Source organism: Neomonachus schauinslandi, chromosome 7 (assembly GCF_002201575.2).
Source record: "Neomonachus schauinslandi chromosome 7, ASM220157v2, whole genome shotgun sequence".
Lineage (NCBI taxonomy): Eukaryota > Metazoa > Chordata > Mammalia > Carnivora > Phocidae > Neomonachus > Neomonachus schauinslandi.
Genome location: NC_058409.1, coordinates 23,957,810 through 23,973,629, shown reverse-complemented (window position 1 = coordinate 23,973,629; position 15,820 = coordinate 23,957,810). Strand labels below are relative to the sequence as shown.

The window sequence follows — 15,820 nt, the reverse complement described above, 5'->3', positions numbered from 1 at the left end:
TGATCTCCTGCGGCATTTCACTTGTAAAACACTATTAATATCTGCCATCAATTCACCTCAAAGGATTGTATAAAATTTTCTGGATAGGAATACTGCATCTAATCATTTAGTTACAGCAGTATATGAGTTCACTTCAAACACGACTGTAATTTTGAATGTGCTGGTTCACTTACACACATACACACACATAGTGTTGTCACCTGATAGTTGTGTTAATACAATGACATTCTTTTTATTTGAATAGAGTTTGTATGTTTGGAAATGAGTGTTAATCTTTGTATGGATTTACTGGTCCTTGACCCACACAATTTTCAAAAAATCGTATGAACCCATTTCATCGAATTCGTTAAGAAGGTGGACTCTCTAGAAATGGTTTTTTATTAAAATTAAGGAGATTATCTGGAGTGTGCTCTATGACAAGCGTTTCTCAATAGCAGAGTCATCTTAGTGTTCATCGTCAGGCTTGGTCCAGTTCCTCAGGAAAGGCTTTGGTTTCCTCGTAGAGTCTGATGCAGCTGGTTTTCAGGTCACCAAATGGGGTGGAGATCTTATCAGAATGAAGTTATTAGAACTTTGGGATTTTCTTCCTTCTCTACTGAATCTCTTGGTTTTTTCCTAAACCTGAACCTGAAAATAAAGTAAGTGCTAAAGAAAATTAAATATTCAAGACTCTCCTCCTCAGAATGCTAGACTGACACCGGAAAACACTTAACCAGTCAATGACTATAACTCTAATAATAGCTCAGGAGTCTAGAGCTTGTATTCTCTAATTCTACAGTTTCCCTGAGGAAAGGATGGAGTGGTAAACATGAAGCTCTCAGCAAGCTAAAGTTGATATTGAAATAGTCATATCATTAGAAGAACACAACTTTTGGCACACACTTTGCTATACATGTCCTGTCAGGGATCAGAATCATCCACTCATATATAGATTTATGAACTGTTTCCCCATATGAACTATTCCCTGATGTGAATCCCGAGGTTTAGTGAAAATTAAGCAATTTTCCCAAATTCATTCACTAGATTTGGGATTTGAAGCCAGGCAGTTTCACTCTAGAATCTCAACTTCTCCTACAAATTCACTCATCTTTAATTGTTTGCCAATCTGTGATACTGTAGAAAGATATTCGATTTTTGTCCCTGGTTCCTGACTCAGAGCTCCTAAATTCTTTGTCATTTCCTGAGTGATAGGGATCATCTTGTCCTTTATTCTAATGAGGCAACTCTTGAGGGGCCCCTGGATAGTTTCAGGATGGAGGCTGGTCACCAGAAAGATCAGGCCTTGATTAGAAGCCTGGAACTTTCAGCCCCACCTTCCAACCTCCAAGGAGGGGTGAGGGGCTAGAGGTTGGATTAGTTATTGATCATGCCTACGTGATAAAACCTCTATAAAACCCCCTGAACACTAAGGTTCAGAGAGCTTCTGAATTGGTGAACACATCCATGTGTGAGGATGGTGGTGTTCCCCAACTGCACAGGGACAGAAGCTCCTGCACTCTGGACCCTTCTGGACGTCAGCCTTTGTATCTCTTCATCTGGCTGTTCGTATGTATCCTTTACAATAAACCTGAAATGGTAAGGAAAGTGTTATCCGAGTTCTGTGAGTTATTCCGGCAAATTACTGAACTTGAGTGGGGGAAGGGGGTTGTGGAAACACCAGACTTTGAAACCACGTTGGATAGAAGTGTGGATAACCTGGGGACCTGATATTTACCACTGACATCTGAAGGGAGGGCAGTCTTGTGGGACTAAGCTCTAAAACCTACAGATTCTGATGCAAACTCTGGTGGTTAGTGTTGGAATTGAATGAAATTGTAAGGCACCTAGTTGGTGTCAGAAGTGGTGGGTATCAGGAGGGAAAACTCTCATACAATCTCATAGGCCAAAAAAAAAAAAAAAAAAAAAGATTAAATTGTTTTATTTTGTATTTCTTTATTAATGTGGACAAGTATTGTTTTTCGTGTATATACCTGCCACTGAAACATCCGTTTCTGTTAACCGCTTGTTGATGACCTTTGCCAGTTTTCCTACTGAGTTGTCTTTTTCCCACTGACTGCTGAGAGTTTCGTGTATATTAGCTGTATTAGCCCCAGGTGTATATTGTGTGTTGCAAATATTTTCTCCCCTGGCTTTTTGACCTTTGTTTTTATTTATGGTTTCCTTTCTTGCTGTGCCAAGAACTTCTAAAGTTTCATAATCAGATGTAGCAATCTTTTCCTTTACGTCTCTTTGTGTTTCATATCACGCTCAGAAAGGCCTTCTCTGAGGTTACAAAAATAACGTATGTTTTCTTCTGGTACATTTATGATTTTACATTTTTAGTCCTCGATTTTTAATCACTCTGCAATTTATCTTGATGTATTTATTCTGGAGAAGGGTGCAAGTTTTCTATTTAACCAGTGTGGTTAGCTGAATTCTCTAACACCCTTTACTGAATAATCTAATTTTTCTCACTGATTTTGAATTGCAACTTTTTAGCATAGACTGAGTTCTCATAGTTTCTTGGATTTAATTCTGAACTCTATTCTATTCCAGTGATTTCGATTCCTACACCCTTATCATAATGGTTTTAATTACCTCTGCTTAGTAATATGCTTTCTTATCTGATAGAGCTACTCTCTACTTACTACTCTGCTTTTTCAGAAATTTCCTGGCTATTCTTGCATGTTTATTCTGAGGAATTTTGAGGAATTTTGCTACCAGTTTTTAAAGTTCCACTTACCCTTTCACTTTCTGCATCTGCTCTAAGGTCTCTGGTAGAGTCATTCCAAAACTTTCCGGGAAGAAAAGGGTGATGATTCCAATGAAGACAGTCAGGCTACCCATGACGATGTAGGGCAGAACTCTGTTGTAAGCACCTGGAAGGCACAAGAACATCAATTAGATACAGGGATTCTCCAGATGTCCCTGGGAATTATTTTGTAATGGTGGCAAACAGTATTTGAGAGCAGTTTTAAACCTGAGCATTGTCAGAAGGAAAAAGGTATGCAAAAGATCACAGTTTCTTTTTGGTAGAAGCCATTACCTCTGAGATTCCCATAATCATTTCCCTACGTGATTTTGCATTATCATAAGGTCTTCCATGCCGGTTGGCATTCTCCAAGCCACTCTTTAACCATGTGTGACAGATGTTCCTTTGATGGAAGTCTTCGCCTACCAACTTTTCCCTCTCAAGGTGGAAGTCATTAGAGATGGGGGATGAGCGGACATCAAGGAGAAAAAGGATATCGCAGGGACAGGTACTGGCCATGATGACTGGTGTGACCATTGCTTTTGCCTGAACTAGTAAGTAGGCTGCAGTGGACTGCTAGGTCCAAAGATCCATGATACTCTTAAAAAAATTAAAAAAAAAAACCTAAGTAATATGTTCAATCCAACTTCAATCACTAAATGTCAGGCACAGTGAATGCACTATACCTGGATTTGGTTTCTTTTTGCAACATTTACGTGTCTTGGTTTTGTAATGTAATTGCAAGAACCATTCCACCTCTTCACTATCTGGTGTTACTTGGACAGGAGAATAATAGAGCCTCATTTTGCTTCCTTTCTGCAAACAGATTACAGAGGAATAGCACACCCAAGGATTTTGTCAGAAAACATTAATCTGGAAGCTTCTCTGAGGCGTCTATGTCACTAACAGGAGTAGCTGTTGTGGAACAGAAAGATCTGTCTCAGACTCTTCCATTCCTTCGTACCCAATGGTCCACCTTAGACCAAGTGAGCGTGGCTTGAAAGTAGAGGGAGGGACAAAGGGAAAACAACACCATTCTATATTATAATGTGTTCTCTTAGGGCTTATTCAGGGTAGCCGTGCAGAGTATGTTTAAGATAAGAAAATGTTTCACTTTATCTGCAAAGATTAGAGCATACCTATGCTGAGGATTTAGATAGAGTATTTGTTTGTGTGCGTGTTTGAACCAATCAGAACCAGTGTGTTTGAACCAACGGATGACTAGGAAGAATAAGGACACGTTATCAGCATCTCTCACCGGCAGAGTCCTTAATGGGGCTTAGGCTTGGAGTGTGAGATCCCACAACCATTGAGCAACCCACTGAAGCCCCCCCGTGGTGTTCTTCCAGATTGAGAAATCTGACTATATAAAAACTAAAACTTCCTAAAATATCATAAAATCTAAAGTAAATGATGAACTAGGAAAAATATTTACAACATATATGCAAAGGGCTAGTTTCTTTCGATTACAAAGAACTCTCACAAATCAGAGGCGCCTGGGCGGCTCAGTCGGTTAAGTGTCTGACTCTTGATTTCAGCTCAGGTCATGATCTCATGGGTTTTGAGATTGAGCCCCACATCAGACTCTGCGTTCAGCAGGGCTTCTGCTTGAAGATTCTCTCCCTCTATCCCTCCCCCAGCTCACATGAGCACGTGCTCTTGCACTCCCTCTGTCTCGCAAATAAATAAATAAATCTTAAAAAAATGCTCAACTTTATTTAAAGAATTAGAAATGAAAGCAATAATGATATCCATTTTTCAGATAACAGATTACCAAATGATTAAAAAATTGGATCATCTCCATTGTTAGGATATGGAGAAATAGGCACTCTCATATACTGATAGTTGGATTGTAAATTAGTACAATACTTAGAGGTCAGTTTGGCAATATCTATGAAAATTTTAAATTGCTCCAACAATCCATGAATCCAAGTGTATGTAATTAAATGAACAAAGGGCCTTAGGGGGATAGAGGAATGTTCATTGCAGTGTTATGTGTAATAACAAAAACCTGGAAATGGCCTAAATGTCCATCCATTGAGCCTAGTTAAACAAACTATGTATATACATACATTGGAAGAATATATACTAACTAAAAAGAAGGTAAAAGCGATATATGATACAATGTTAAGAAAGTTGTGAAACAATATATATAATTTTGTTTATGTGTTTAATTTTATTGTGTATATATATGTTTTGCAAAACAAAATGTCTGAAGGGCTACTCACCAAAATGTTAATATTAGCTACTTCTAGGGCTGCAGTCTGGGGAGCCGGGAGAGAAGAGGTGAACTTGTAATTTTTCCAGTACTTTCTGTGCTGTTTGCATTTTTCACAATGAAAAATCTATTCCTTTATATTTAAAAAAAGAACAAATTGACAAGATGCATCTCACCGAGGTAAACAAAGTAGGGAGCAATGATGCTGCCCACTCTGGATGCCATGGATGTGACCCCCACAGCCATGTTCCTGACCAGGGTGGGGTAAAGCTCTGCAGTGAAGACATACAGCATGGAGAAAGCAGAGGTGATCCCGAACTTTCCTAACATCACCAGACCAATGGACAAGAAGTTGTAATCTGGAAAAGAGACCCAGCGTAAACAGAGGTGCTTTTAGAAGTAAGACTTTGTAACTCAGTTCTTTCATTGTCCTTTTTGCCTGTACAGCAATGTTTTTATAATATAAACATATTCCTGGAGCACCTGGATGGCTCAGTCGGTTAAGCTTCCGACTCTTGATTTCAGCTCAGGTCACGATCTTAGGATCATACGATCAAACCCTGTGTGCCAGCTCTGCGCTGAGTGTGGAACCTGCTTAAGATTCTCTCTCTCCCTTTTCCTCTGCCATTCTCCTTCCCTCCTCTTTCTTAAAAAAGAAAGAAAGAAAGAAAGATATTCCCAAGTAACACTTTCTCTTCAAATATCTTAATAATCGGACACAAGCAAAGATGGAGAGCGGGGGGTTGCTTTCTCTTTTGCTCAACTGTTATTCTAGATCATTTAGGCAGTCAGTGACCTTTGTCCACTTTTGTTACAACGGTTTCATGGTAAATTGTTAGCATGTTAATATAGTTAAGTTTAATCTTCAAAGAGAAGGACCAATCCTTTCTATCCTGTTTATTCTTATTAAAGAAATATATGTTTCTATGTCTAATACTATGTTATCAATGATCTATTGACAACATTTTAATAATATGAGAAAGTTAGGCATAAGGAGAAAAAAGAAGCAAATGTATTCAGTGTGCTCTTTAACTACTTCAGGATCACAGACCCTAAAAATCACTGACTTATATCGGAACTGGCATGTCCTACACGCTGCAAACTGGAAAATGCTCCTCAGGGAAGAGGTCTGAAAGCACCAAGGGGATGACTGATGGCATTTGTCTTCCTCTCAGGCAGTGATGTCTGATGCTCTGAGGCTGACCCCCATTTCAGGGGAGTTGTTATGAACACAGGAAATTATGTAGTTAGCTGTTGTTTGTCCGGTGGACTTACGAAGAGCTTATGATGTAAGGGCATCACAAACAGGGTGCAGTGACTAATGATTAGTCCAGTCAAGGTGTGGATCTTTTCTGGTAAGCTGTTAATATTGGTTAACTTCTTACCTGCAGGTACGAACTGAATTAAGAGAAGCACGCCTCCTCCCAAGAACAGTACTCCAGCTATGATGTAACGCCGAGGCAGGGTTCGAAGCAACAACCAGGCTGTGATGTAAGCTGGAACTTCGATCAAGGCAGAAAGGAAACAGTTCAGATAGGCATCTCCGTGTAAATTAGGAGCGTTGAGAGACAGAGCAAAGTAACCCACTGAGGTTAGCATCCTGAAAGACAAAAGAAAAAAGGCAAAAATGACAAGAGGATAGCTTGAACCACTCCATAATTCCATGATGGTCAAGAAATTGTCTCCATCTTTCTGTCCTGTAAGTAGCCGCTAGTCACATATGGCCTTTTAAAAGTAAATCAATTTAAATGAAATTAAATTTAAAATTCAGTTCTTTAGTCACACTAGCCACACTTCACCTGCTTGATAACCGCATGTGGCTAGTGGCTACTACGATGGACAACTCAGACATAAAACATTTTCATTGTTGTGGAGAGTTCTCTTGGACAGCACTAGTCTAGCTATACCAACATTCAACAACACCTACCCTGGTCTAGTTAATTTCAGATTTCAATATTTCCTGAACAGTTTGTACATCCTCGTTCCCTTACAACTATTATTTGAAGAAAAACCGTCAGTCATGTCAGTGCACACAAAATCCAGGTTTTATTCTTACCGAAAAGAAAAACAAGGACACATAGTCAATACTGTGGGATTCACTTTTGGTGAATTCCAATCAATTTATTAAAACTCACTTTCGGGGAGAGAATGAAAGTCCCATAGTGGTTCAAAGTATCACAGAGTACACACTGCATATCCTGTCCTTACAGTCAACTTCCACGGAACCACAAAGCTCTTCTGTGTAAAAATAACTGCATCTTGCAGGCTCCTTTGTGCAGAAATTTGCTTATGATTAACATGACCAAAAAGCAGAGGATATCTAGAAAATGTTTTCAGGAACATTGTTGTTCTATGTCACTGTTCTATTGCTAATACAGCGTCAGGAAGCAGGAGTTGAATTAGCTTCTCAGTTTCAGCCACCAGCAACATTATTACTATTAATCCCAATTACTTTAGGAGGGGAGGGACCCTTTCCCTGTGGGCCACAGTACTGCAGGCTTAAATATTGTTCCCTGTGACTTTTTTTTCAGCATCCATGTTCCATGAATTGAATGGAGGCATTTCCAAATAACTTAGAATTGTATAATTTTTATTTTGTTTCAGGAAGACTCAGTCCTTGCCCTGACGTTGCTGTGAATTAGAGAAAATCAGTTGTATATTTAGGTGCTACGTGTCGCGTTCATAGATCACTTATTACTTACCAGAGCAGCAAGGACATGATGGTTATTGTGGCAATATTCTGAGTCCTGAATAGGTCCAGAATGAAAACTTTCTGCTGACTTGGGAGTTTTAGTTCCTGTAGCTAAAATAATGCAAACAACCATGAGATTAAGAGGTAATGAGGAGGTATCTTCAACCATGGCAATGTGGGAAAGACCTATTATGCATATAACGCTCCCTCACCTTGAATATGCTCAGAAGTCTGGAATTTGAGGGGAATAAGGGCATCCACGTATATGATGCTTATTCTAACACTTTAAAATACTTGTGGCCCATTTTAGACAGAGCCTTAGAATTGGCTTCAGTGCCTCTTTATATAAAGCCTGATGGCTAACAGCCTTTTCTTGACTCATGGTCATCACTGTGGTGACTCAAATCACACTGAGCTGTGACCCTTAGGACCCAGGGAGTGGGTAGGGCCAAACAGCCCCAACTGCCTTGAGGTCCATGCCTGGTTTTGTATTTTTCTTGTTGTTGTCTCAGTGTCAGAACAGTTTTGGGTTCACTGAGGGACCTTGGGTAAGAGGTCTGAGCATCAGTTTACTTCTCTGTTAAAAAGGTATAATAATTGGGAGTTGAGAAGATTAAATGAGAGCATATATATATATATAAAACTTAGCATAGTACTCGAACCATGGTAGATGCCCAATCCCGTTTTAACTATAATTATTACTATGACTGCACCATTGAGGAAAATATGCTAACTATCTGGCTAGTGGCAGTTTCTTACCGCTGTCAATGGGCTTCCCTCCTTTACTTTTAATTTACTAAATTTAACTTGCCATGTGGTAGGAATCTAGATAACCAAGCTTATTGGAACTTGTAAAAAAAAATTACAAGGCTCTGAGGTGTGGAATCTCTCTGGGATATGGTGTGTGTGCAATAAGAGGCTTAGGAAGGAGTGTCTACTGTGAAGGAATGAGACTGATGGACCTGCCTTTGTAGCAGGTGCTCCCCAGATATGAGCCTCCTTCTTTCTAAGAATAACCAGACACTCCCTCTTGCTGCTCACAGACATATTACCTTTCTTCTTCTACATGATTTGGAGTGTACAGCCCCAGAACATGCCCCTGGCAGCATAACCCTATTATCACAACCAAAGTAAAGCCCCTGAATAAACTAGTGGGAACTAGAAGTCTTCACGGAGGGTTCTGGAAGTGGTGCCATGCACGGATAGGATCTGTGCATCAGGCCCACGCTAACACTTGGTGCTTCCACGGGGCCCTTATGAAAATGCAGCTTGCCAGGTCCCACCTGGGGCCTGCTGAATTTGAATCTTTGCTGGGGCCCTGAAGCCTACAACTTCATATTTTTAAAGTTACTTGGGTGATTTATTTCCCCCTTGGGTGATTTTGATAATAGCCAGTTTTAGAAAACTCAGGATAAGAATAGTCTTGTATCCAGTACTTGTGACTGTATGGAGTCACCAAAATACCTTTGGACCAGACGCCATGAGCAGGCTAAAGGTGCTTCAGAAGGAAAGCCAGAGAAGCCCAAGACAGCTTTCCTAGATGACACTACTCTCTCTATATATTTTTTAAAGATTTTATTTATTTATTTGAGAGAGAGCACATGAGAGGGGGGAGGGTCAGAGGGAGAAGCAGACTCCCCGCCAAGCAGGGAGCCTGATGTGGGACTCAATCCCGGGACTCCAGGATCATGACCTGAGCCGAAGGCAGTCGCTTAACCAACTGAGCCACCCAGGCACCCTCTATATTTTTTTCTGCCCACTGCCTCTAACATGAGATAAGAAATCACATGCTGTTAAGCACATGTACTTTGGCACCAGAGAGACCTAGTAAGATTTCTAGCTACGGGATTGTGGGCAAATTCCTTAACTTGTCTGTACTTTGATTTCCTCTCCTGAAAAAAAGGGCCTAGAGTACCTATGGCTTGTGTGAACATCAAATAAGCTCAACACTGTGCCTGACATCTGGTAGACTCTCCATTGTCGTTCTGAGCAGGCTGTATGTGCTAGCACAGGGCTCTGTGGATTCTCCTGAAGAGGACCCCCCTCCCCTCCCCACCTTGCCAGGAGGTGAGCATCAGAGATGAGCACAAGCTCCCTTTCCTTCAGCGGGCTCGTCCAGTTCAGGCTCCACGTGCCTGATGGTAGGAAGAAACGAGGTGCTTTCAGAAGCATGTGTTTTGACACTGAACTTTACTCTTATTTGCCCATAACTATGTCTTCTATGTTTTATGACTGCTTTCAACCATTAGGTCTGATCTCCACTACTAAACTGTAAGTTCCTGAAAGACAGGAATCAGATCACAGACGCAATAAACATCAATCAACAACCAGCACCACCCTGAGATGCAGAAGAGTCCACTGGCCACCCCTGATGTCCAGTAAATTATCTAAGGCTGGGAATGGAATTCTTGATCTGAAGAGCAAAGGATTAAGAGATACTTGCCCTGGCAGCCCTCTGAGAACTTGGGTTCATGGCCCTGTAATTAATCCTTCGGCTATTGCCAGGATATCTGCTTCTGTCAGAGGTCCCAAAGGCCGGGGATGGAACCGAGGAATGCCCACCACCCTCCGCAGAGTCCTGCTTTCTGGGGGAGCCAGACTTGAGTCTGTGCAGACTTGAGTGTGGGGCAGGCATACTGTCTCTGCAGCTGTCCCCATTTTCTTGGGCTATCCTGAGCAGTCCCTTACCCTTCTCCTAGCCAGGAATGCCCTGCCCCCATCCTCTCCATTCATCTAAGCCCCCACCCCCTGGTTTGGACCTGGCTCTTCAGCCCAGAGTCCGTCTGTTCCCTTTCTCTGCTGGTACACAGCATCCACACCTTGGATACTTAGCACTTCCTCCCTCCTGGTATCATTTATGTTACATCTAATCCTCTTGACCCTCTTAGCTACATGCTATGCTCCCTAAGCATAGGAACTGTATCTAACTTGTTATTTTCTCTAGGACCCAGCACAGGGCATGGACGGAGACACTGAGGTCCTCACTGACTGTCAGGAAGTAGGGCTGCTTCCACAGAATATCATCTTTCCCTCGTGGCCTCCTGCCTTCAGGGGTGACCCCTCGAGCCTGTGCCTTCACGCCTTTAGGTTGTAGACACGACACAGCAAGACTAGAGGCATACACAGCTTCCTCAGCAGTTGTGGCCTGATTCAGAGTACAGTGGGGGAAATCCATGGATGGAATACCCCCAACCACATTTTTTCCACTTCATCTGGACCTTCAAAGATCACTGGTATGTAACTGCACCAGTAGTATGGTGAAATACCAATAAAGAGTTGCAGATAAAACTTGCCGAAGGCAAGGGGGACTAGTATTTAATCAACACTTGCTATAGGCTAAGCAGTTTACATATATGATTGCACCTAATTCCGACGCAGCCCTCTGAGGTGGATTTCACCTCAGCACTTAATCATCACGGTGTCTCAAGGACTCACACAGAGCCTGGTACATAGTGGGCACACGTTGGGTTAAATTAAGTCAAGAATGAATAGCTGACCTTAAGAGGACACATCTGCAAATGCTTACCTCCACAGGATCAAAAATCACCATCGGGGCAGCTATGTTGTTCATTTTTGCAGCTTTTTGGATGATACTTTCAGCCTCTCTAAATCTTCTCTGGGATATCAACCACCGGGGAGATTCGGGAATAAACCTGGAATAAATTTTTCATGGTTTATAATTTTTCACAATAGTGAGGTTTAATACTATTCACCGTAAGTTGCCCCCAAATAATTTTTATTTTGTAAGATTATAATTTGTCTATTTAAAAAAAATCAGGAAGGAGGCCTCATAAAATTTCCATTGATAATAGGAATAAATAAAAGCATCTCCAAGTTTCAAAGTTCTGATCAAATCACTCATCAGTTGTACTTGAAGGCAGGACCAGACCATAAGGGGTAACATTAACTGTGGGTACTGTAAGCCAGGCAGTGGGAGAAAGTCATTTCAAACTTAATAAGCATTGTGGCTCTTAAAGAAACACAATCTAGTATCTTTTCAGTGCATCCATCCCTTAGAGAATTCCTAGTGTCCCAGCTGACGATGGTCAGAAGTTTACCAGGTAAAGGTGGCCAAGACATCCGTGCTCTTTGGGCTTTTCTTGTGGTCAGAGGAGAAGGTGGATACACGGACACCCCCCTGTGGACTGTTCCTGTGGCTCTCAGATTCCCAGGGCAGTGAGTAACCAAACGAGGCTTTGGGAGACAATGTTGTCTTTTTTTTTTTTTTTAATGTCTAGAAACTTAATTTTTTTTTTATTACATACAATTCACTTCTATTCTTTCCTAATTTGTCTATTTTTTCTATTCTTATTTCTTTTTCTCATACTTACATTTATTTATATTTTTCTATTCTTTCCTACTTTTTATTTCTCAGTATCTCTTAGCCATTCTTCTGCCAGCTCTTTCTTTCCTTACCTATCGGTCAGTGCTCAGTGATCCTAGAAAATACACTACATGTAGCAGATACAGAGGCCTCCTATCATTAAACAGGCCCCTCCAAAGCCTCAACAGCAATTAACCTCAGAGCAAAACACAACTTATCAAATGGTCAAGCCTCAGCTCCCTTCCCCAGCCGACTAGCACATGGGTTGAAACATGAACCCAGTTTCTGTCATTTTGGAAGATGCCGTTAGCTGGTCCCTGTGGTAACTCTGATGATGTTGGGTCACTGACCTTCAGTAAGTAGAGCTGCACTGGTCCAGAAAGCTTTCTACACTGCTCTGTAGCCGTGTTGCCAAATATCGTAGTCGATAACGGTGTGTGGCTATTGAGCCCGTGTAACTGGCGTGAACGAGCAAATGAACGTTTCATTTATTTAAGTATGTGCGTGTGCCTAGAGGCTACTGCGAAAGTGCAGAATTAGAGCTCCTACTTCCCAGCCACTGTATGCTTCCTGCCTATGTACATGTATACCCCCTTCTAATTCTGAGCAATGCCTTTGCCCCACAAGGTTGTTCTTAGAAATACCCAACCTTTCTTCCCACAGGCTCTAAGGGCCCTCATGGACCTTAATGTCTAGTCGGCTAGATATTGCAAAGCTTCCCCCATGTTGCGTCTATGGGCTCCCTCCCCACCCCCTACATAGTTACCCCATTCATACTTGTGGTCCGTTCTTGCCAAACCTTATAAGGGAAGTTGAGATATAAAAAAAATCCCCAAACCACCTGCAGGGCTCTGGTTTACTCCCAGTTGCTGCCCGCGATGCTCAGGGTGCTGCGATCTCTCCTTTGGCCATGGCTTTTGTGCTGCACGGAGTATCAAGTCTAGCTGATGGCTGCAGAAGCTAGGGGAGCACCAAACGAGGTTGTACACTATAGCCTCTTTGTAGATGGAATTCAAATAGAACAGGGGGAAGGGCATTGCTGGAGAGTCTCTATCACACACTGAGGAGGCAGCAGGGAACCCAGCAGCCCCAAGCCAACCCTGCATGACCCCAGCCCACCTAGACTGACGAGCATGGCTTCAGGATGTCCCACCCTCAGGAATGAGGTGTTCGTAAGAAAGCTATTTTGTTTTATAGGAAAATGGTAAGACTGTCGTTAAACTTTTAGGACGAGCACACGGCTTTGTGTGCTGGTTCCGGGGCTGTCCTCTGTCTGGGGTAGTCCTGTCCCTGGTACAGCGTGCCCACAGCCCGGAGCGCTCACGAGCCAGCTCGGGGGCAACAGAAGGAAGAACTCTCCTTAGGGCAAGGGTAAGGCAGCTCCTCATGGGATGGACTGTCTCTACTGGAAACCACAGGGGCTGACCTATCAGGGTTGTTCCTTGCTGCAATATTGGGACCTGAAGCAAAGGTCCAAGCCCTAGAAATTAAAATCCCTACTAATCTCTTATAGTCAGTCAGGGCCCTTTTATTTTTATTCTCCTTCTCTCTTTCCCTCCCTCTGATAGAATCACATAGTAATAAGGTTGCTTATAACATATTTTAGAAGTACTGGTCTCTTAGTCCAAAATGGCAGCTAGAGCCAGGGATCACAGATTATTAATTAACATCATTCATCTGAGGAGGCAGAAAATAACCTTTGAATAGTCTTGTCTTGTGTCTTGAGAGAACCTCTGGTCACCAACATCTTTCACAATAAATTCAGTCAGCAAGGGAATTGTGGAAAGAGGGTCAGAAGATGTGACAAAGCTGATGTTGGTGATTATGATGATGATCATGATGGCTCTCATTCCAGAAAATTGCCCTGCTCTTGTAAATCTGGGGTGCTTCCTTGGAGACAGAGCTCTGTAGTTAGTGGCCTGTCCTTATTTACCATAAGTTTTCCTGACCCTCAGACTGGGTTGCAGAGGAGATCTCCAAATCAGAATAGTTATCTAACCTTTAACACACTGTCTCTCAAATTCCAGGAAACTGAGGGAAAAATTGCTTTCTCCTCTCAGGTACATCCATGCCAAGAATTTACACTGAAAAACGATAGCAGTCTTAGATGTGATAAAAAGACAGTAACTGGGAGTGGTCCAACCCAAGCTAACTGGTCCAACAAGGACAAAATGTGCTACCTGTTGGCCTCTAAGGCTGCCTAACAGTTGCAGCAAGATAAAGGACCTTCTGGCAAATTCCTAGGCTGTGTGCAAAGGTCAGGGAACCACGAGGACTAGTCTAAACCATGAGTTTTTAAACAATGGTCAAAGAAACTTTCATTGTGTGTAAACAGGTAGAGATCAAGCAGTTCAGTAAAACCTATACTGTTGGGAGATTTGATATTGATATCATGAAACCAAATCAAGAAGAGTTAATGAGAGAAAAAGAGAGAGAGAGAGAGAGACCCACCAGTAGAAGAAATCCCCTTTCCTCTTGCTTAAATAAGGGAGAAAAAAAAACCCAAAACAAAAGAAATGGGGAATCCCCAAAAAGAAGGTGCAGCTGGGACCTTATTCCATTATTCTAATCTCTTCTCTCACCTGAAATTTCCCACATAATCATATTGGGTGAAACTGGGGCCAGTATCTCCAAACTTGGTTAATCCCACACTGATTTGTCAAAATTGGGTGGCAGGATCGAGGAAGGAGAGAACATTTCTCTAACAACTCATTAAATGAAAAGAATTCTCTGGCCCTTCAAGACAAAGCAGAGGGATGCCTGGGTGGCTCAGTTAAGTTATGGTCAGAATCTGGGTCACTCGGGGCGCCTGGGTGGCTCAGTCATGAAGCGTCTGCCTTTGGCTCAGGTCATGGTCCCAGGGTCCTGGAATCGAGCCCCGCATCGGGCTCCCTGCTCAGCGGGGAGCCTGCTTCTCCCTCTCCCTCTGCCTGCTGCTTCCCCTGCTTGTGCTCTCTCTCTGACAAATAAATAAAGTCTTAAAAAAAAAAAAAAAGACAAAGCAGATAAACAGGCACATCCTAGATGTTAATCACCCCGTGATAGGGAAGCTTGAGGAAATTACATGAATTGAATCCAGAAGGAGAAAGAGATTTCCTGGAGAGAGAAAGGTGTCAACAGAGCAGGGTGGGGCAGAATTGGAAACAGCAAAATCCATGGGTACCATGTCCAAAAACAAGATCAACAACCGACAGCGGACGGGACGGGGGGAGGGCTCAGAAGGGCCGGGTTTCCTGAGAGCGGGGCTCTGTGGGACCGTGGAGAATCAGACCGGGGCACACAGGCCCACCCGCAGCGAGGCCAACACGCCCCGGGCTTCCAAGGTCAGCTCCACAGGGACCAGGCAGCCCGCGGGAGGGTCAGCACCAGGCATGCCGGGCCGCGGCGGGGGGCTGTCTGGGACTGAACCACACTCACCACCACAGAGGGACGCACAGCACCCCGGGCACCGTGAGCGCCAGCAGCAGCATCCGCCAGTCTCGGATGAAGTGAGCAAACAGCGGCAGCAGCATGTAGCCAACTGCAAAAAATGTGCACACTCCTAACGTGGAGAATAGAATACGAACTGACTTGCCAAGAATTTCTGTTCCTGTTCAAAACAAGGGAGGAGTATTAGCATTTTAACTCACTTTAATATTTGCCGTTTTACATCATTACCTGGCAGTTGGAGTTCGAGCTACAATTACTGGGAAAAGGGAAAAGGCGTTTGCCTTATGGCCCAGAGGAGGCGTGATCAGCGTGAAGGAAAGTGGGAAGCGACCCAAGACTTGTCGCCTTAGAGAAGGATGAGTTTTCATGAGATTTTAAAGGAGCCACAGATTTATCTTTTTATGGCCGTCTCATGCCCAGCCCCGA

General features: G+C 42.8%; 1 protein-coding gene across 2 annotated transcripts in view; it reads right to left on the bottom strand.

Annotated features, from left to right (window-relative positions):
* Window positions 1-378: 378 nt before the first annotated feature.
* The window catches only part of SLC22A4 (solute carrier family 22 member 4), a 40,821-nt gene continuing 25,379 nt past the window's right edge, over window positions 379-15,820 (bottom strand). Inside the window, exons 4-10 of one of the 2 annotated variants that reach the window (XM_021701840.1) lie at window positions 15,383-15,554; window positions 11,168-11,294; window positions 7,652-7,752; window positions 6,335-6,549; window positions 5,126-5,308; window positions 2,723-2,858; window positions 379-627 (exon numbers count right to left, since the gene is read on the bottom strand). In XM_021701840.1, the coding sequence (XP_021557515.1) occupies window positions 552-627; window positions 2,723-2,858; window positions 5,126-5,308; window positions 6,335-6,549; window positions 7,652-7,752; window positions 11,168-11,294; window positions 15,383-15,554 (1,010 nt within the window). In that variant the 3' untranslated portion in view covers window positions 379-551. The remainder of the gene's footprint in view (window positions 628-2,722; window positions 2,859-5,125; window positions 5,309-6,334; window positions 6,550-7,651; window positions 7,753-11,167; window positions 11,295-15,382; window positions 15,555-15,820) is intronic. The other variant, XM_044916746.1, reaches the window with a different exon arrangement.